We start from the raw sequence: 21,365 nt of genomic DNA on the forward strand, positions 1-21,365 counted from the left end.
ACTTCACTGAAACACAAACCTACCAGGACTCTCTAAAACATCTGTTTTCACATAGCGTGCTCTGCACAAGTCTAAGTACAACAGGACAAATACCAATATGCCAGGTGCTTCAGATACGTGTGGAGCTCTTTAACAAACAGATGACTCCATTTTTATTCAGTTAATTGAAATCAGGTTTTCTTCTTCGTGCATTACAGGTTAAAAAGAAAAAAGCAGCAAAAATAGTTTTTTTCAGTTTGTAAAGTGTTTTAAAAATGTTTTATTTATCCAACAAAAGCAGTTAGTTCATATTTCAGAAACAAAGACGTAACAATGTTGCTGCCAGTGAAGTGTATGTGCTGATGTTCTTTAACACAAAGGATATAAAAAAGCTCAGTTATTCAGTTATTAGCCAGTGTCGCACATGCACTGCAGCCCTGAGCTGATGGATGTGAGAACGCAAAATGTCAAATGCAAATCAGTCAGACGAAACAGTTTTCACTCTGCTCCCACACACAGGTCAGGTATTCTAACACCCACCAACATGCTTTTGGTGATTGATTACAAAATATTCTTTATTCACCAGAATAACAGAAAGTAAGGTAAATGTTTTCTCTTATTTTGAAAAAAATGGGGTGTGGCCTAATTTAACAATTCTTATTCACAAACATCGATTTTTGCTTTTTTTTATTCATTTATTTTTAATCTGCATTTCAAAAACTTTGAGGGACACATGAATGTGAAAAAACACGCCTTAATGGATTTATCGTTCGTGCTTTACTGCTGTGAAATTTGTTAATAGTAATAACAGCAACAAAACAATAATAATAACAATAACAGTGATAATACAGGGCCTGACTCATTCCATTTACAGAGTCATTAGCTAAACAAGTCAATAAATTATCTGGGAGAGGCGAGAGGACAGGACATACCCTGGGAAACAGAGGAAACGAGGAGCGAAAGTCATTTCTACCAGGGTGGATCTGTTGTATTATGTACAATAATACAAACGGATGAGGAGGGAGAAGGTAAAAGGAGAAAAAAAAGAGAGAAAGGAATAAGAGAAGAAAGAGAAAGAACAGGACAAAGACCATAATCCTGATAAATAAACTAATATAAATGAAGATCCTACAGAATGTGAACTGTACTCTGAGTCAAACTGATGGTGGTCCTTGTTTTCCAGTTCACTAGGACTGTCTCTTTGCCAATAGTTAACGCTATGAGTAATAGTTTGGGATTGTGGACATCATCAGTAATTGTTGTGGTGTCCCACAGCAGACAGAGACATGCTGATAATGGGATGAGACAGCCAATCATGGTGAAAAGTGATCTAGTTACTTGTACCGAGAACTGCTGAACAAGTCTGCAGAGCCACAGAGCATGGAGATATGTATGTGTGCATATTTCACATCGAAGCAGACCCATTTTTGGCATTTTTTGAGCAGTGCAGTGGACCCGGTGAAGTATTTTATATTGAATAAGCTGAAGGTTAGAGGTTTTTTTTATATATATACCAGATATTTTTACAAATTTGTTGAGTAGGTTCTATAATAAATTGTTCCGAGCTATATTTGGTTTGTAAGACTGCTGTGAAACATGAACAGCAAAACACTGAACGTAGATAACAAAAAGAAAACGTTGTGCATTGCTGTTCAATTCTCTTTGGTCATTCATCTCAGCTGATTGTGACATTAGCTTGCAGCACAGGGGGCCCGGCTCCTCATCCTCTCTGTCAGAGCAAACACTTGTCAACACAGAGGACTTTTCAATTGATCCACCCGTGAGCTGATTTAATTAAGCCCTTGTTGCAGTCAGGCATGCTCCCACATAATCAGTTCTATATTGCTGAAACAACTTGAAGAGACGATGTCCTCTGATATTAAACCGGAATTTCAAATCATGCCAAACTCATTCCAAAATGGCAAGGATATTTTGGGAACCGCTGTGTGTCATGGAGATCACCATGCTGCACTTTCAAGTTATTCAGTCACAGCTTTAAAACACAATGTCATTTAGCCAGAATCCACATTAAACAAATTCCTCTGAGAGGTGAGTCATTAGGGTCACATGCACCAAGGTGTGAATTTCTTCTTTCACCCTCTGACATCATGTAGATCAGCAAATGAGTGGCAACTGAATCACCTGGGAAGGGATCTAAAGACTGCATTATAACACTAGAAGTCCCAGGCATTTCTAACCCTCTGTCAGCCAAGTGGAAGCTAACTTGGCTAGTCTGTTAGCATCAATTCATATGTAAATTGGGTCGTTACCTGAGAATTGTGGAGGGGAGTGGGGGAGTGTGAATGATTGTGGATTTCTAACTGCAAACTGCCTCTTTGTTTGTGTGTGGGGAGGGGGAACTGCTAAAAGCTGTGAACTTCATTTTGTGTTCGTCTTGATGCATTCTCAATCATCCAGGAAAATAAATCTCCAAAAGATTTATTGATAAAAACAGTACAAAAAAACCAAAAAATATTTCTACAAAAACAACCATTTGTACACATATTTACAGATAATAATAAAAAGTGAGTGAGTACATTTCAATCACTCACAATCCTGGCACTGCCATGGTATCTGTAGTCTGCATTTACCACATGTGTATCTGTAGTAGTGAACACATCGCACAGTGGCATGATTGTTCTTGCATTTGTGTTTGACCTGACACGTGGCTCTTTTTCCAGGGCTAGGTGTGGAGGGTTGTGTCCGAAGCAACTGTTCTTTTCTTGCCTTCTTCCCAGCTATATGAGAGTTAGCCAACTCTCTTGCAAACTCCACCAGGAAGTCTACCCGTCTTTCCTGCGTCCCGGTGCATGCTTGATACAGCACATGTGCATTCAGTGCTGCCATGTCAATCATGTTATAGGACCGTGTACTCCCACACCATCTGGTCCATCACATCCACGCCACACTTTGTGGTGTTGTAAAGGGTGACAGTGTTTGGCTTCCTTTTGGTGGTGTTATCAGTCTGAACCACGCTGTGCATGCTGCTAAGAACATAGAATATCTTCTTCCGTTTGGCTGCATACGCCGTCAGCGTGGCAGCAGAGGTTGAAAACACCTAAGAAATAAGATAAATTGTTATTTCCATAGCACTTTTACACACAATGAAACACATAAACATAGAACCACAAAAGACCTGCAGCCTACCTGAGTGGTGAATTCATTGCGATTTGTGTATCTAGCGTATTGAGGAATTTCCCGGCGAATCTTGTTTACTGTGCCGAGGATGGTGGTTTTCCGTCTAAGAAGTTTTTGCGCAAGTGAAAGCGATGTGAAGAAATTGTCCGTGGTAACATTTCTGCCCTTGTCTAGGAATGGTTCCATCAGCCTCATCACTACATTTTCAGACAGTCTCTCCCCACTGGGACGATTGGGGTCCTTGCCAAGATATGGGAGGACATTGCAAATGTACTTGGATTTTAGGTCGCAGGCCACCCAAAACTTGATCCCGAACTTGTCAGGTTTACTTGCAATATACTGCAGGAAACAGCACCGAGTCTTTGATCTTGATCTTGATCAAAGATCTTGATCTTGCGGGGGGTTACTAGGGTTCCATGACTACGTGACTGCTGGTCAGCAAACCTGGGAAACTCACAGATCATTGGAACTATGCCGCGTAACCGCTTCCAAGACATCATGCAACACCTACGCTTTGATGACAGGTCCACCCGCAGTGATCGAGCAAAGACTGATAAGTTCGCTGCAGTTTCCAGTGTGTGGGGATCATTTGTCACCAACTGCATCACGTGCTACAACCCTGGTCTACATATCACCGTTGATGAACAGCTCTTCCCATCAAAGACTCGGTGCTGTTTCCTGCAGTATATTGCAAGTAAACCTGACAAGTTCGGGATCAAGTTTTGGGTGTCCTGCGACCTAAAATCCAAGTACATTTGCAATGTCCTCCTATATCTTGGCAAGGACCCCAATCGTCCCAGTGGGGAGAGACTGTCTGAAAATGTAGTGATGAGGCTGATGGAACCATTCCTAGACAAGGGCAGAAATGTTACCACGGACAATTTCTTCACATCGCTTTCACTTGCGCAAAAACTTCTTAGACGGAAAACCACCATCCTCGGCACAGTCAACAAGATTCGCCGGGAAATTCCTCAATACGCTAGATACACAAATCGCAATGAATTCACCACTCAGGTAGGCTGCAGGTCTTTTGTGGTTCTATGTTTATGTGTTTCATTGTGTGTAAAAGTGCTATGGAAATAACAATTTATCTTATTTCTTAGGTGTTTTCAACCACTGCTGCCACGCTGACGGCGTATGCGGCCAAACGGAATAAGACAGTCTATATTCTTAGCAGCATGCACAGCGTGGTTCAGACTGATAACACCACCAAAAGGAAGCCAAACACTGTCACCCTTTACAACACCACAAAGTGTGGCGTGGATGTGATGGACCAGATGGTGCAAGAGTACACGGTCCGCAGAGGAACACTGCGCTGGCCAGTTGCCGTGTTCTATAACATGATTGACATGGCAGCACTGAATGCACATGTGCTGTATCAAGCATGCACCGGGACGCAGGAAAGACGGGTGGACTTCCTGGTGGAGTTTGCAAGAGAGTTGGCTAACTCTCATATGGCTGGGAAGAAGGCAAGAAAAGAACAGTTGCTTCGGACACAACCCTCCACACCTAGCCCTGGAAAAAGAGCCATGTGTCAGGTCAAACACAAATGCAAGAACAATCATGCCACTGTGCGATGTGTTCACTGCTACAGATACACATGTGGTAAATGCAGACTACAGATACCATAGCAGTGCCAGGATTGTGAGTGATTGCTGAAAATGTTGAAATGTACTCACTCACTTTTTATTGCTATTTGTAAATATGTGTACAAATGGTTGTTTTTTTATTTTTGTTTTTTTGTACTGTTTTATCAATAAATCTCAGCAACAAAGGAAATACACCCATGTGTGTTGATTTCTCCCTAAGGCAAACTGAAACACAAGTTTCCTTGTGGCTCAGGAAACTAACCTCTCCAAGTGATTCAGCATGGCCCCACCTTATTTACATAACAAAAGCAGCTGTTCACAGGTGATTAGGGATATTAGCTAAAAGCCTACCAGCCATTTGGCTCGACGGTGGGTTTTATAGGTAGAAAAGCCAAATGGCTCTTCTCTGGGACTTCTAGTGATAAGCAGCTTATTGGTTGGTATCATAGGTCACCGCCTCAAAGAAAAGAGAAAGGTTTCCAGACTTGGCTTGAAAAGGCTGACATTAGAGTCCACCTCTATAAGTCTGAGGTGATGCTTCTCTACAAGAAAACAATGGATCGTTCCCTCTGGGCTCAAGCGCTTCTTCCAGAAGGCCAGTTTGTGCCATCACACCACAAGCCTGCTCTGGACAGGCCTGAAGAAGACTATAAAGAGCTCAGCTCTTCAGATCCAGATCGTGCAGAAATAACCCTTTCGAATTACAATGCCTACAGGTAAAGGTCTCACTTCCATGCTCTTAGTTGGGTGGTTTTAATGTTGTGGCAGTTGAGCATGCAGGATCCCTGACCTCGTAATCTTGCAAGCCAGTTTAAACTACCTCTGCAAGCTGCAATGGCAACAGTTGCATGAGACTTAAAGTGGTTAGCTGTATCCTTTAAACATTTAAAACACTGTAGACTTGAAAACATCTTTGCTGGATAGAACTTATATCTATGAACTGATGTAATAATTGCATCTCAGGCCTAAGGTCTTCCCCAAGGCAATCACTGCTCAGAAATCCGATTTTATCAAATAATTTTAATACGAGTGGAAAATGCCTGAGGGTACACTGGTGAAAACAGGTCCCCCCCACCCTGTGTGACCCTACAGCAGTAAAGATGCCTGGAGACCTGTCACCATCCACGCCAGTTGTAAAGTGACAGACATGATGGTAATGTTCAGTCTGCGTGTCCTGAGCACACTAACTCATAAGAGACGAGTGATGCTACAGTTTTGGAGCGTATTTTTGATGAAACTGAGATGTCTTTGATGCCTGATTGCTTTGAGGATACTCATCAGGTTCACTTCAACAATTGTCTGCTTGCATTACAGGAAGACAAAGATTGCACCATTTTAGTGGGTTTTTAGAGTTTTCCTTGCTCCAAGCACAGTAAAATCAATGACATTTTGCCTCCTTTTTGGCCAAAATGAGGGAAGAGAAAGAACGAGAGACCCAGACAGACTGACAGACAGTCAGTCAGACGAGATTGAAAGCGGCATAGACCAGAGAGCCTTAATATTTCAGATCTAATGCATTATTTATACCCTCAGCAAGTCAGCTGAATCTGCCAGAGTGCTCTTGGGTGAATGGCGAGTTTTTCGATTCAGTGCCACGTGTGTGTACGTGTGTGTCTGCAAGAGTGTGTGTGCGATTGGTGAAGCAGTGGATGAAAGACAAAGATAAAAGCTGGAGCCTAGAGGCCCTCACTGTGAGATCCATCTGCTGGTGGTGTGAAGCTCTGAAGTTCTTTTAGCTCTCAGGTACAGCAACCCTAGGTGGTCGGCGATCATGTGTGTGTGTGTGTGTGCGTGCGTGCGTGCGTGTGTGTGTGTGTGTGTGCTCATAAAAAGTGATGCAGATGAGAGGTCTTTGAGTAAACCACTCACTGGCAGCAAAGCCATGACGGTACATTCTTATTGACTGTATAATATGCACATATGTAGACCTCATTAAGGGCTGTATAAGAATTCCTTTGGTGGAGAGACTCTGAAAGTTATGTTTCACTTTTTCTGACAGTTAGCCCTCAAGTCATAGTTTTAATTTTTTTCATGTTAATAAAGTTAATAAAGCTAAATCTGAAGATGTTCGCTGTGAGTAATGTGGAAAACAGTGAAACCTGCAGCAGTCGATTTTGTAAAAATGGTGTCACGATGTTTATTTGCAGCTGAAGATGGAATACCGATTCACTGTTTACAGAGTGAACCCTAAGACTCACATGCCACCCACATTAAGGCCCACAAGGTGAGTTTTTATAAGTAATAATGGATATCATTCCATAATCTGCATGTTGAATTACAGTATGTCAGTGAGAAATGTGAGAATTACCTGATCGAGAACTGGGACGTACATATTACATATGCATGTGGAACAATATCGTATTCTTAGCCTTGAGAAACTGTTGGAATGCTTTTACACTATAGTTTGGATCAAATGGGAGTTCAACAGTTGGAATCTGCTCTAGACCTTTTACCCCTAACAGGGAGCAGGATACTCCTGCTTGTCTGCCAATTGTTCATTTATTTTTGAGCCTTTGAAAATGGGGGCTGTGTATAAAAATGGCTGTAATTCCTAAACAGTTATTGCGATACTAAACCTCTGGGACGTTATTAAAGACGAACAAAAGAGACCTAGAAATGATAAAGTGCAAATGTGAAAACATTCGACTTTTAAACCCAGAGGATTTGTTCCCCTCAGTTCCAAAGATGCACACAGTGTTGTTAAAAGAAAGAGTGATGCAACACAGTGATTAACATTTCCTCATTGTACCGACTTTTATCATGTCGATGGCATGAAATACAACATGACTATAATTTTTTTAAATCAATACAGGCTTTAAACACCTTTTAAATATTACACTGTGTTTTATTTATATTTTACACAAGGTCCTATCTTTTTGAAATAGAGTTATGTATTTATATTTATAGTTATATTGTGTCTTTCACATGGACATTCACAGCAAGAGTGGAAATTGCTAAATCAACAGTTATTCACGCTCACCGAGGAAACCTGGTGCCAGTGCCCAATCAGAACCTCTGCAATCATAAAATTGGCTAAATATGAATTGAATCTGATGATGTTCATCACGAGTATTCTAAAAAAAAATAATCAAACATGTGATGGCCCAATAGCTGACGATTTGTGTTTTGATGATGCATGCTCGCAGCTAAATATAACTCAAACTAAATGAGAACTACAAAGTGAAGCGTGTGAATAGTTGCTAATATTCAGGAACAGCCTCTGATAAAACAGCTGGCTTTAATGGAAAACACAAGTGTGCACAAACGCACAGCGATTACTGAAGCTTCAAATATAATCTGAACTGAACACTTCTTGGATGTTTCACCTTTAAGCTTGTGCTACACACTCACGATAAGTTTCATATTTTTTATACTTTCATTTCAAAGTTTCTCACATATGTGTGTGTGTGTGTGTGTGTGTGTACGGGTTCGTACTATCCTGGTGGGGACCAAAATCTGACTTTTACTATCCTGGTGGGGACTTTCTGCACCGTGGGGACCAAAATCCAGGTCCCCTCGGGGTTGAAAGCAATTTTCACACTCAAAATGCGGTTTTACTGTCAGGGTTACAATTAGGTTATGGTTAGGTTTAGGGTAAGGGTTAGGGTTAGGCATTCATTTTTAATGGTTAGGGTTAGGGTAAGGGGCTAGGGAAAGCATTATGTCAATGGGATGTCCCCACGAGGATAGCAAACCAGACATGTGTGTGTGTGTGTGTGTGTGTTCATCTATACATATATGTCTTACAGCCAATGCAGATGAACTTACATTAATATAAATGTGACGTGTAGTGCGAAAGATGACCTCCTACTGTGACTTGGATGATAAAAAATAATTTTCTCAGTCATGATTTTTTAATAAAACAGGAGTGAAGCTCACTTCCTGCAGTCCCAGCAGAATCTTTCACCAAACTGCTCACACTTGAACCCACAGGCTCACCTGTAGACTCACCTGTAGACTCACCTGTAGACTCACCTGTAGACTCACCTGTAGACTCGGCGCTCGCGCACACACGCGGTATGCCGCTCCTTACTTACACGAACCGGTTTGGTTTCCGTTACCGCGCCGCGCCGATCGTCACTGTTTGGGTCGTTGCACTTGAGCTTCCTCACATTCCTCCCCTCCGCCCTCCTCTGTGCGTTCCAGCTGTGTGGGGGGGCGGGCAGACTCCAGCAAACCCCTCCTCCTCCCCTCCTATTGGGCTGTGCAAGGGCTACGAGGAGGTGGGATGGGGTTGTGGGGGGGTGGGTTGCTGCGTCTCACGGCTTTGCGACTGGACTCGCCGGTAGCTTAGCGGGACTCCGTGTTTTCATCTCTGGGATTAAAACCTGAAGTATCGCTCGTGCGGCAGTGGAAAGCGCTGAAAGCCTCCGGAGGATGTGGAGATGCTGATCCGGGCCCGTGAGCGCGCACAGGCGGACTGACTCGCTCTAGTTCCGTTTGGACACATTTCTCGAGCGCGTCCTCTCCTGGCATCCACCTGCCTGCCCATGGAGGGACGTCGCGATGCTGTGCACAAGGAGAACTAAAACTTTGGTGTCGACATGCGTAATCCTGAGCGGTATGACCAACATCGTGTGCCTGCTGTACGTCGGTTGGATCACCAACTACGTGGCCAACAGCGGTCCTAAAGTTGCGGAGAGCGGCGTCGGCGGCGAGGCGGAGAGAAAGTTGGAGGAGGACAGCAAAGGTGAAACCCTGAGGATTATCGAGAGGCTGGACCGGCTGGAGAGCGTCGTCAACGAGCACATTAAAGGTCAGAGCAGCCGCCGTGGTTACGGGAAAGTTTGGAGCCTCCGGGGAAACGCCGGGTCGGCGTCAGTGTAGGAGCAGTGCGGAGTGATAAAGCTGCGATCCCTGCAGAATAATCAGTTACACGAACATTTCTGCTGTTGCTTACGAGTTTCTGTTGATGTAACCGGGGCTGAGCGCCGTTAGGATGCCGACAAGTTAAAGGGTTAATCAACAGATTAGCAGCTAATGGAAATATTTGAGCCCCATTTGTCCAGCGCGTGTTTCAGATTAAAGTCACAGCTCCACCTGTGCACCGAGCCTCACACAGACTGCTGCAGTCCATGTGATTATTTGCAACATGCAAAGAGAGCCTTTTAAATGCTGTGGAAATTTTCCACTGGAATATACAATGTATCAGACCTGCTACCCAGATCTCATTAATAAATTAGCATTGATTACTTTATTAACAAAGAAAAACAAGAAACAAGAAACTGTCACGTAAGCAGTAGAAAGCAGACAAATATGTAAAGTATGGACACTGTTTTCCATACTTTAAATGCAGAAAAAGAGCTGTGGAGCAATTTAATTACACAGGCAGGACCCACACGGCCCTTTTTCCATCTTACATTACTGCAGATCATGTTTCAGCAGCCATGTGCTCCTGGCTCTGTGGATGACTCTTGCTTTGCCATCCTGTACATCTGTGACAGGTCACCCTGTTTCTCATTGGCTGTGAAATAATTGCGGAGCCTTTTGTGACATGTTGTTTATCAGTTAAAGTTAGCCAATAAGCCCCACCTTCGCCACCACAGTGCTTTAATATTATAGTAGAGCAAGAAAACCTGGAAAATTCACATGTGAGAAATAAAGTGGAGACGTTCCCCTGCTGCTTAAAGGAGGCAAATCCATGAATTTATCCTTTTCTCACAGCTGCCTGCAGGTCTTGGAATAGCAGACTTCTACACATGTTTAACAAAACATCGAAGCACTGTGTGGCTGCAGAGGGAGCTGTGTATCAGTCCACCGGTGGTCCAAGTCAGAGTGATTACAGAACAGTAAAAGTATCACATGATTCCACAGATTTTCATAAGGTGTGAGCACGCAGCTAAAGTGCCTCGATGTGCCTTTTTTAGGGTACAGCTGCTTGTCGCTAATGCAGAGCCCACTAAGGCTGTGGGTTTCAAAGATTTTTGTGCCTGAGTGACACAAACAGGGAAAGCTAAAACGTCAATGCACTCCTGCCCGTATTCATATCTGTGCTAGATGGTTTCTGTATTATCTGTAATGTTGCAAGTTCTTCGTCTGCCAGTTTCTGTCTGTTCTGGACTTCATGAAACACCTTAACACATCCAACAAATGTTCTCACTGTTCAGATCCAGCTCTGGTGAAGGCAACCAGTCATCTCTCTGAAAGGATATTTAGATCTGGTTCCGTGTTAGCATTTGCCGACTTCTCCCGACAGATGGTGGTCAGGGTGAGGAATGCTGAAGCCATAAGTCTGTACAGTTGTGTATTACCAAAGCATTCTTGATGTGGGACACTTGCATCTTAGAGAGAGCGTACCATAAAATAATGGTACAATGTTTTTAAATGGTGCAAAGTTGGTTACAGAGTTACACCCTTAATTTATTTTATATGCAGTACTTTTCCCTGTTAGCTGGAATCCAGGGTGTCCAGAGAAAGAGTAGACCCACAACCTTCTTCCTGTGAGGACGCAGAGCTAACTGAATGAAATGTGTCTGAAAGCCTTTCATTTAATGTGACCTCTCCACCTGATAACCAGTGAACAAGCATAGTTTCAGAAACTAGGTGTTAGCTTGCCAATTATTTGCCCTTGCAGGTACTGTGCAGTGAGGTTTTCCTTTGGGTATACCAGCAGGGTGAAAATTCCACATAAACCAGTAGATGTGCACCCTAACTCCGTACTGACCAACAACAGGAAAACCCTTTCAGCTCTGAAAAAGTTCGGTCCAGTGATTTGCTCTGGGGGATCACATGTATTTCCTAGCGAGTACCAAAGATGTGATTTTGTTAAGGAGCATAGTGCTTGTTATTTGTACTTGAGTCCATTCATGCTGCTAATATATGCATTTAGTGGTGTCTGAGCTGAGTAGAGCCTCAAATCCATTGATAGTTAATGTCCCACTTTAATGTACTATTTGTGTTTGCTTCATCACCCCATTTAAAGCCCTCTCTGGCCAACTTTTAAAGTCCAACCTATATTCAGGAACAGATTAGTTCAGTTGTCTAAAAGCGTCATTGGTGTCAGAGCTGGATAAATGTTTCTACAGCTGTCTGAATCTGTGGACGTCTTCATTAAAGGAGACCGTTCATTTCCAGCTCTATATTTTTATTCTAGGGATTTTATTTCTTTGTTCACAGTTGAAAATAATCCTTATCTCATGCAGGCCCTCAGCTCGTTCCTGTCTGAAAGCTGAAACCGTCATAAACAGACGTTTCAAACAGCAGGTGTGTGTGCTCACTGATGACCAAAAAGGGATTTCTCCTCTCTTTGACATCATAAGCAGAACACTGCTTTCATATCTGCACATCTGTAAATAAAGTTGACCCTCCTCATTCACCTCGATTCAGTGCATCTCTTAGAAGAAAAACAAAAGCTTAACACAAAGTTATATCAGTGTGTTTATTCCTGACTTAGATGCATCTCCTAAAAGTATAAAGTCTTTCACTTCATTCATTGCACCTGCATGATAGGTGTGAATAAAACTGACAGAAAGGAAACTTTGCATACAGCACAGGTGTTGCACGTGGGGATACCTTTGACCAATATTCTGACCGTTTTCCTGAAGCAACATTAGTCATCGTGTTTAACGGACACATCTGTCGCCAACATGGGTGCAGTCGGGTTGGTAATTTCAGCGGGTCTTTGCGAGCCGGATGGTTATGCAGACAGGTGTGCTCTATGGGGGTCTGAGTCGGTGTTGGACGGTTCACGTCAGCGGCCGTTGCATTGTTTTCTCTTGGCCTTCATGCATTAATTACGCTGCAGTTTGCCGTGTGTTTTCAGGCAGTTGAATGAGTTAGTGGTGTTGCTTTATGCTACAGACACAAGTCTAAAGCACTCTCTGCATATGTTCTTGGTTAACATCACTTGCCCTAAAGCCGGCGTGTTTCCAAAGAACAGACGATGATCCGCTTTGAGGGGTGCGTTTGCAGACTAAAGCTGTGCCAGACGTTTGGATTTTGTTATAAATCTGTCTTTAACCTGGTGTTACTCATCCAGCCTCATCCAGGACACTGCAATCTGCGCAGCACAGGAAGCAGCCGGGACTGCAGCCGCGTGGTCAGGTGCTGATTAAGGGAGCGCTTCATTTGTTTTTCCTTTGCATTCTTTTGGCAGAGCATGGATTTTCAGTATCGCTTGATCGCACTCATTTCACTGTGGGAAGCCAAAATCGAGATCAAGATTAACATTTGATTAATTGTGCAGCTTTAATACAGACCCAAGAGAAGAAGAAAAACGGTATCAATCTGAAGCTTCTGGCTCACATGGATTACTTCGACGTGCACTGACATCATTATTTCAATGCGCCACCAGGCGCTGGTCCTCGGGCACCCTCTCCAGGCCTGGCTCCGGGGCGGGGGCGCTGGTAACCCTATCACAGGCAGGGTGAACTGTTCCCTAGATTTCACACTCATAGAGATTTTTTTGAATCGCTCTTTGTGTGGTCCCTCACCCAGGACCAATTTGCTGTGGGAGACCCTACCAGCGGGCAAAAGCCATCCAACAACATATACCCAGGATTTTATTCATTGATAAAATGATTCAGTGATACAGACACAGAGGGCTGCTACTCCCCCTGGATACTTCACGTTTTAATTATGCTCCTCGGAGATGTGCATCAATGAGTCAACAAAAATTAAAAAGTGGGGCAAACTCTTTCCGTATCCTCTGCTAAATGGGACAGTACATGATCCAGTAACTGAGCTCAGGATTTAGGAGAAATATGCACTGCTGAGTTGATTAACACCGGAGCTCTGCTCTAATGCCAGTAGTCGGCGAGAGAACGCCATTCCTTGGAAAGATAAGGGACCTAATTTATCAAACATCTCTGAGAAAGACTGTTGATCCAGGATTAATTTTGTGTTTCGGATGAGCTCGTCGAGAGCATGCTCCTAATCAGAGATGCTGAATTAATGCTGTTGAGAGGAAAAACATAATTTCTCATGCAGAGATGTATAACTGTGGTTCGTTTGTGCAGAGAAAAGATACGATTTTGCATCAGTTTTAAGAAAACTAAAGAAAAATGCTTTTTTTGTCTTGCATTTAAAATCATGAGAATGTAAATCATGAAGTTTCTGACTAAAGAACCCAGTACTTTTATTCAGAGCCTTTTTATTATATATAAATAAATGGACATTTCATTCACCAGTGACCAGGAGAGCAGGCCTTTCATTTTATACCTCTGCTTCAAACTAACTTACATTTCTGCACATTTTAGATGGGAAATAATGCAGATTTTTACCAAAGAGCAGCTGAGAAAAGCAGTTCATTCTTTCAAGCATGACCTGCTTTTTTTATATGGATGGATTAAAATCTCATGAATTGAAAGAAAGATGGCTGTTGGGTCAGAGTGTGTGCCTACAACAGGGGGCAGTCTGTTTCCACTTTGGACGGGGATTTTTAAAGGGGCACTGGCACCCTGATTCAGAACCAGTTTCTCACAAGTGGGCAAAGACGAGTAGAAGACGTCACGTTGTTTACTGTGGCAAAGAATTAAAAGCAAATCTGAGGAGATGCACACTTTTACACACGCCTACATATTCTGATTTAAAGCAGCATCTGTGTTTTCTAATGCGGCTCAGAGTCTTTGTGCAGAGATGTGGGTATTATTAAAGCACACTCATCATTAATGTGGAGAATGGCAGGCTGATGGTTTACTGAACTGTTCAGAAGCGGTAATAGAATCTGCACAGGCTTTAGGGTTACAGCGGGTGAGCAAACTTAGCCTCTGGAGTGCTTGGCACTCTGCTCTCCTCCACTCTGCTCGGCCCTCGGGGCCGGTGCCAGATTACATTATCAGCCAGAGGCTGATGTGTTTACGTGTTTATGCATTGTCACTGATACAAAATGACCGGACTGCAGCGCTGGCATGCAGGTTTGAGGATAATACGGTGCTCAGTATGCAGCAGAAAATATACTTCACAGGCTTGACTTTCATTGGCATTGAATTGAAAGCTGACTCAGAGGGTTTGTAAAGTTTGAATGATTGATATATGAGCATATTACTAATACTCAAAAGCGCTAAGGTTCCTGTACTTCTGAAATTTTAATGGTGGTGTGAAGACTCAAAGCAGCAACTGCACATCGTGCCGTTTCAGGATCTCAGACTTGTTCTGAACTAAGACCTTAAATCATTGACTAATGGACCCCAGTGTTTTCAGCACTGTCTAATCTCATGAATCAGTACTGGAAGATCAGGCTAACTCATCAAAGAGCTCAGAGGCACTGTCTTTTAATAGCATTAACATTCTCATGGCGTGGTCATGTTTAACCTAAAAAAACTATCAAATCAAAGTCTTCCTTTGAGTCTGAGTATGCAGTGGCCTAATTTAAAAATCCAAAAAGCTTCCCTCTGATTTGGGCTCGTTTCTGTCACCTCTTCATAATGAAAGAGGAATGTGGTCAATTCCAGAGGTTTGTGATGTAGATGAGTTAAGGACAAGTATGTTAAAGAAGCTCAACTAAAGTTTTATCAAATGCACAATCCAACTGAGTCACATGAACCAAAAATGACATCTTAGATAAAACCTGTTTGAATCCAGGAAGCACTGCGTCTCAGAGTAAATACAACCACCGTCTTTTTGATTGCAACGTGTTTAATTGTGGAAATAAATATTTCAAAGTTCCCATTCACAGAGGTTTGTCTTTATTCATGCAAAACTTCTGAAACAGAGTTTAAGGTGTGCGCGACGTCTCATTGGAAAGTTATTAGCCCATTGAATGGTTGTCATCTGTCCAGTGAATTTAATCATTCATAAACAAATATCGATAGCTTCCCCTCCCTGAGCCTGGTTCTGCTGGACGTTTCTTCCTGTTAAAAGGGAGCTTTTCCTTCCCCATGTCACAGAGTGTTTCCTCATAGGGATCTTCAGTTTTTTGGGCTTTTCTCTCCAGTATTGTAGATCTTTACCTTATGATATTGAGTGGGTTGACCTTAGTTGGGAAGTAAGATTATATAAATGGAACTGAACTGAATTAAAATGCAAATAAAAATTCACAGGTGGATACTGAAGTTAGGGACACAGTCCCCAAACATGGCGAGCTGTAACTCCCAGCTGTCTGCTAGGCCTCAAGTCCACAAATTCAAGTGACTGACGCAGGTGACTCAGCTGGGTTTGTGGTCTTGGGACCTCTCGGAGCATTTTTAATGGAAATTGAATTTATCTTCCAGTGGTGTTGAATTTGCCGGTTGGAAAATCTTATCACTCCACTGGAAGTTGCCAGTAACTCTCTCAGCTTTTAGCTAATCTCACACGCTTGGCCATTGTTGGCAAGTTTGACTCCAGCTCAGGGCCTAGCATCTGTTGGCTACAATACATGCTAGGCATGTGCTGGTAGCCAACAGATATCTCCAATTTAGCCACCAATATGGTAGCAAGAAGCGTATTTAGTGATACTAGGATAAAAGAAAAGGGTGTTCATTCACAGAAGCAGCCAGTTGGTCAGACTAGAATTATTTAGGAGAGTCAGGAAGACGTTTATCTTTGTTTCACGCAGGATCACATTTATGTAGCACATCAGTCTCACACTCTGCTGTCAGTCTCCCGGAAAAGGTCACAAAGATTTTCTCTGACAGTTTTTTTTCTTTCCTTCTTGAACATCTTTTCATTTTTGACACATTTGACCTTCCTCCAATTTTCACATTCAACATTGTTTTTTTCTTTTTCTCTGGTCTGGGATAAATTTCCTTTTAGTCAAAACTTCATCCAACTATGGTTTCATTAAAAGACACTTTATAATTTCATTTTCTGTAAGAGCTCTGCTTTTATTATTGACTAGTTCTAAAATTAAGTAGAAACTCCAAAGCTGATTTCTTTTTCTTTATTTTCTTTTATTTGGGCGATATTGTTTCATCTATCTTTATGCAGCTGATTAAATTTGGTAACAGTTGATGATTTAGTTGGCTGAAAGGTGAGATGATGTATAGTATTTAACAGTTTATATGAAGTAAAAGTGTAGGTTAGATAATCCCAAGATCTTTAACATTATGTTGTTGATTTATATATTCACAGATGTCTTTCTGGACCACTTAATGCTGAACCCTGCTGGGCTTCAAAAAGAAAACCACGTCTCAGTTTTAGGCTGGATTTCCGTTTTAGTGAGCTAAGCAGAAATGAGATATCCCGACTCTGCCGGAGCATATCAGGTGATCCCTCTGGCTGTTGCCATGTTGCGTGGCAGGCTTTGCAGAGGCACAGGTTAAGCAATGAAGAGATTCAGGTCAGCAAGCAGTGTGTGGTTTAAAACATTTGTTTACAACCATCCATTTCTGCACCGTGGAGCTGGTGTTAAGTGAGCTATGCATGAGTGTAATTATGGAGACGTAATATGTGTTCTTGGCCACTGTTACTACTTTTTTTGGTCTTATGTTGGCTCACACGTGACATTTTGATTCGTGCTCTGCATTGTCTGTTTCCACCCTGCCAACAGACTTATTTTTAGGAGTTTCTTTATGAGTCAATGCAAGCTGATCCATGTTGACAGTGTTCAGAAGAGGAGGAGGGTGGACTTCTGAGACTGTGTGTGTGTGTGTGTGTGTGTGTGTGTGTGTGTGTGTGTGTGTGCGCGCGCGCGCGCGCATGTCTCAGTGCAAGTCGGGCGTCTTCATGTCATCAGAGGTGCGTGGCATTGGTGTGAGATCTGATGCGGGTGTCAGCGCTTGTGCATTGTTGCATGAAGAAGAGCATCAGCGTACCATCCTGTCCTCGGTCGGTTCTGGCTGTCATGACACTGCAACACTGGGAGGTGCGCTGGGAAGTGTGTAGACAGAAATCAGTTTTTGGATCTCTTTTTTTCCCTCATGGTCGTACTCCAAGATGCCTAAGGATAACACGGAATGATGCTACTGAGCGGAAGAGCAAAGGGAAGAAACTCCTTCGCCTCCCTGGAGAGGTTACTTTCTTTCCTGTGAATGTTAAAGAGCTGCAGGTTCTCACACGTCTAAAATTCAAAGGGAAGGTGCTAGGCCAGGTGTGATAGTTTTGCAATGACTTAACCTTTAAGTCCTTCTTTGATTGGTCAGATGCAGGAGGGTGATACAACTCCATGAGTGCCACTTTCTTTGAATAAAAGCCAGCAGAGTTTGTAGCGCTGCCTTCCTGCACTTGCACTGCTCTGATCCCGACCGCAGCGAGCACATTATTGAGTTACGCTGTGACTGGGTGCAGATCTCTGAGGCAGGATCTGACCTGCGCACAAAAATGATATTTCCTGCTGGACACAATCTGATTAAATATAATTACTAAACTGTTTCATAACCTCTTCCACCAAATTGTGTTATGTGCTAAGTAGCCTCAGGAACCAAAAGGCGCTTTATTTTTATTATTTTTTTTGTACTGTGCTTTCTCTTCTTTGGTGTCATGAAGGGTCATTCCATATAAACTCAGCCAAATATTCCACTTTTCCCACTTAGAATCATCTCTTGCTCTCTCTCTATTTTTATTTATTTTTTTATTTTTTTATTTTTGAGGAAAAACCTGCCCGAACCTGATCTGCACTTGGATTCAGCAGGTCCCTGAAGCCAAAGCATTGTTGTTGAATAGAAAATGTCTGGATCACTGTGTCTTTTCTCATATCTTCTCACATCAGATTAGTCTATTAAAAATAATTTCCCCTTCGAGGTGTAAAACCACAGCACACGATGATAAGTAGCATAGCAAGACTTTATAACGTCTGACAGATTCCAACTGTGCAACTGTAATTAGATTTTTTTTTTATCTAAAAATGCATTTTGACATTGATACTGTGGCGGTGTACAATCTAAGCTGACAATGGCGGTCTGTAAATGCAGACAAATTTAGGGACTTAAGACCAATTCACAGCACGTCTGCTGCAGAATCCAACGCTGCATACTTGTTGGCCCAGGATTTTATTTTCCAGTGGATTCTGCATTCAAAGACAGCAAAAAGATGAAGGTGAAAATAAATACAATCTGCTGTGTGTGCAATCTAATGATTGCATACATTGCTTTTTAGATGGGCAACAAAATTTACTGTGTAAAAATGGAGATGCTGAAAATCCCCATTTGTTAGATTTTATTACTAGATCGTTCATAACGCTTACAGTGGTGGTTAGTTCAAACTCGTCTCCTGTCTCTTTGTCTCTTTCCTGTATCACTGCCACACCGAGCATCTTCTCTTTTCATTCATGTGCTGCTGTGTCAGCATAACACAAACCCAAGGCTGACTGACCGAAAGCCGCCGCTTTAACGTCTCGATGAAATCGATGACGGCTTCGACATTTTCCACCTTTTATGTTGGAGCTGTGGTTTAACTGGACAAAACAAAGTATTTACATATATCTGCTTGGACTCTGAAAACTACTGGAGAGTATATTTACAATGTTTTAAATACTTTATATGCAGAGTACACGATCACTGTGTAGCTTTAGTGGCTTCAGGTGATCAGAACAGAAGCTAAACCAGATCCTTCCTTTCCAGGCTACTGAAGAACATTTTGGCACACCAAACTCTTATAATTCAGAAAGATTTTTAAAATAATATTAATTTGAACACATTATAGAAGCTCCGTGGGGTCGCAGTTTACACATCCGCCTAGCAAGCGAAAGGACCTGTTTCATCCTCAGTCAAACATGTGGAGCTACTCACTGTGGCGAGCAATAAGGGAGTAGCTTCTGTTTGTTTTAACACATGTTAATAGAAATAAAATTCCATTATTCACTAAACACAATACAATCAAACAGAAGTGTGAAAAAATGTGAACCAAACAACGAACATTATAAAAATATCAGATTGACACATTGTAATTTAATTGTCTTGATTAGTTTTGTGTTTGGTTTCCTGTGACTGATGACTTCATTCACTCACTCGTGCAGTTTGGACGAGGTGTCTGACTGTTCTCTACAGCCACAGTGCGAACAGGCACAGTCTCACACTCACACACACTCACACCTTATAGCCGTCTCCTTGGCAAAACAGTAGCACAATAATCAGCTGCCACGGGTTAAGGCGACATCTCCAAATTGTAGCTAAAAATCTGTGCTGGGTTCCACTTTTAAAGAAGGGGCACTGCACTCGCACACAAAGGAAATGATTATAAATGCGACGTTCATCAAGTTTAACTGGCTGCCATTGTGAGGAACACTTGATTAGTGCTCTTTAACTACAGCCTAGCATCACTTCAGCCATGTGTAATCTGAGGTAGTAGATTAATAGAGCGCAGGAGAGCGTCCTGCATGGGTCACTGTTTGTTTTAATTTTACTGACCCTTTATGCAGTCATGGTAAAAAGAAAGTACACCCTACTGCAGCTCTAAGGGTTTATATATCAGGTCATAATAAAATAATCTGGTCCTTTTGAAGGGTTTAAAACTAGTCTAGTACAATCTAAGATGATTAACTGCATGCCATTATTTATTTATTTATTTAACAAGACCATAAAAGAAAAACATTAAATGTATTTATCTGGATGCAGAAGCAGTGAAACTAAGTACATCCTACTACTTCCCCAAGAATCAACAGGGTCAGCAAGAGCTAGGAGCTGCTTATCAAAGTCGCTTGATTAGTTGATCATCAGCAGGTGTGAGTGTACATGAGCACCTCTGTAAAAGCCGAGGTTGTGGCAGTTTGCAGGTGTGCAGCATGAAGGTGTATATTAACACAACGCCAGGGAGGAAAGAGACGATCATGTCAGAGAAGCAGTTGTTGCCATCAGCCTGGGAGGGTTGTTGGAAGTGACTGATGAGGTCACACTGAAATGATTACTTGAAGCTACTCAATCATGAAGTGTACTTAGTTTTTCACACACTGTATCTGTTTTAATGGCTTAGATTTGACTGAATAAATGACATAATGTCATATATGATATGCTGTTGTTCTTCTGAGGTTGGATTTAAATAAGTTTAGAACCTGTCATATTTTTTATGACATCATGACATGTAAAACCTTAGAGGTGAAAGAGGGCGTGCGTTCCTCCTCACCTGACTGTATGTTGGTAAAACAGAACAATCAAAAGGAGAAAAGTTCATGATCTTTACTGACACACTCAGCGATATCTGATGCTTGGTTGCAATTTCAGAACAACCTGTCAGCAATAGTGCAGACATACAAAGAGGATTTATAGCAAATACATACATACATTTAAAACAGTGCCCCAGCAAACAGACAGGTATGCATGTCTCAGATCAGCACATCACACTGAATAATGGAACAGTTGGATGTGAGCATTAGCTGAGTGAGAGTTGGGGATGTGCTATATGAACACGATGCAGGCTGGATTAAACTTCTCTTCACATCAGTATCACAAACTTCACGCTGAGAGTTTTATTGCTGCAGCGCTGTCACAAAGTCATTATTGGCATAAAATAAAAGGTTTTCCAATATGGCATCACAACTACAAGAAGCACGCTAATACAATGACAGACATAACTGCCTGTACAGGCTTTTAAAAGAACATGGTGTATACACAAAAACTGTGGATTTTCCAAATATTTCCCAAAAAGGCTCAAAGTGTTAAATTATCTCGCAGGAGTCGATTTGGTTTGTGAACTCGTTGCTCCTACTCAGTTGTTGTTGAAATATTCTAGGAAACAAACAGACCCACTGCTGAGGTGAAGCAAAGATCCTGTAGTATTTAATATCGGTCATTATCACATGATTACTGAATTATTCAGCGAGTAAATCAAACTCGTAATGGGGAATAATATATAATAATCTTTCAGATA

The 21,365-nt window shown here is 42.1% G+C and overlaps 1 protein-coding gene across 2 annotated transcripts in view; it reads left to right on the forward strand.

Moving 5' to 3' along the window:
* Positions 1-8,985: 8,985 nt before the first annotated feature.
* LOC134630348 (polypeptide N-acetylgalactosaminyltransferase 18-like) overlaps positions 8,986-21,365 on the forward strand; it is a 167,585-nt gene continuing 155,205 nt past the window's right edge. For both annotated transcript variants that reach the window (XM_063477555.1, XM_063477556.1), the window contains exon 1: positions 8,986-9,462. In XM_063477555.1, the coding sequence (XP_063333625.1) occupies positions 9,213-9,462 (250 nt within the window). In that variant the 5' untranslated portion in view covers positions 8,986-9,212. The remainder of the gene's footprint in view (positions 9,463-21,365) is intronic.

This window comes from Pelmatolapia mariae, linkage group LG7 (assembly GCF_036321145.2).
Source record: "Pelmatolapia mariae isolate MD_Pm_ZW linkage group LG7, Pm_UMD_F_2, whole genome shotgun sequence".
NCBI lineage: Eukaryota > Metazoa > Chordata > Actinopteri > Cichliformes > Cichlidae > Pelmatolapia > Pelmatolapia mariae.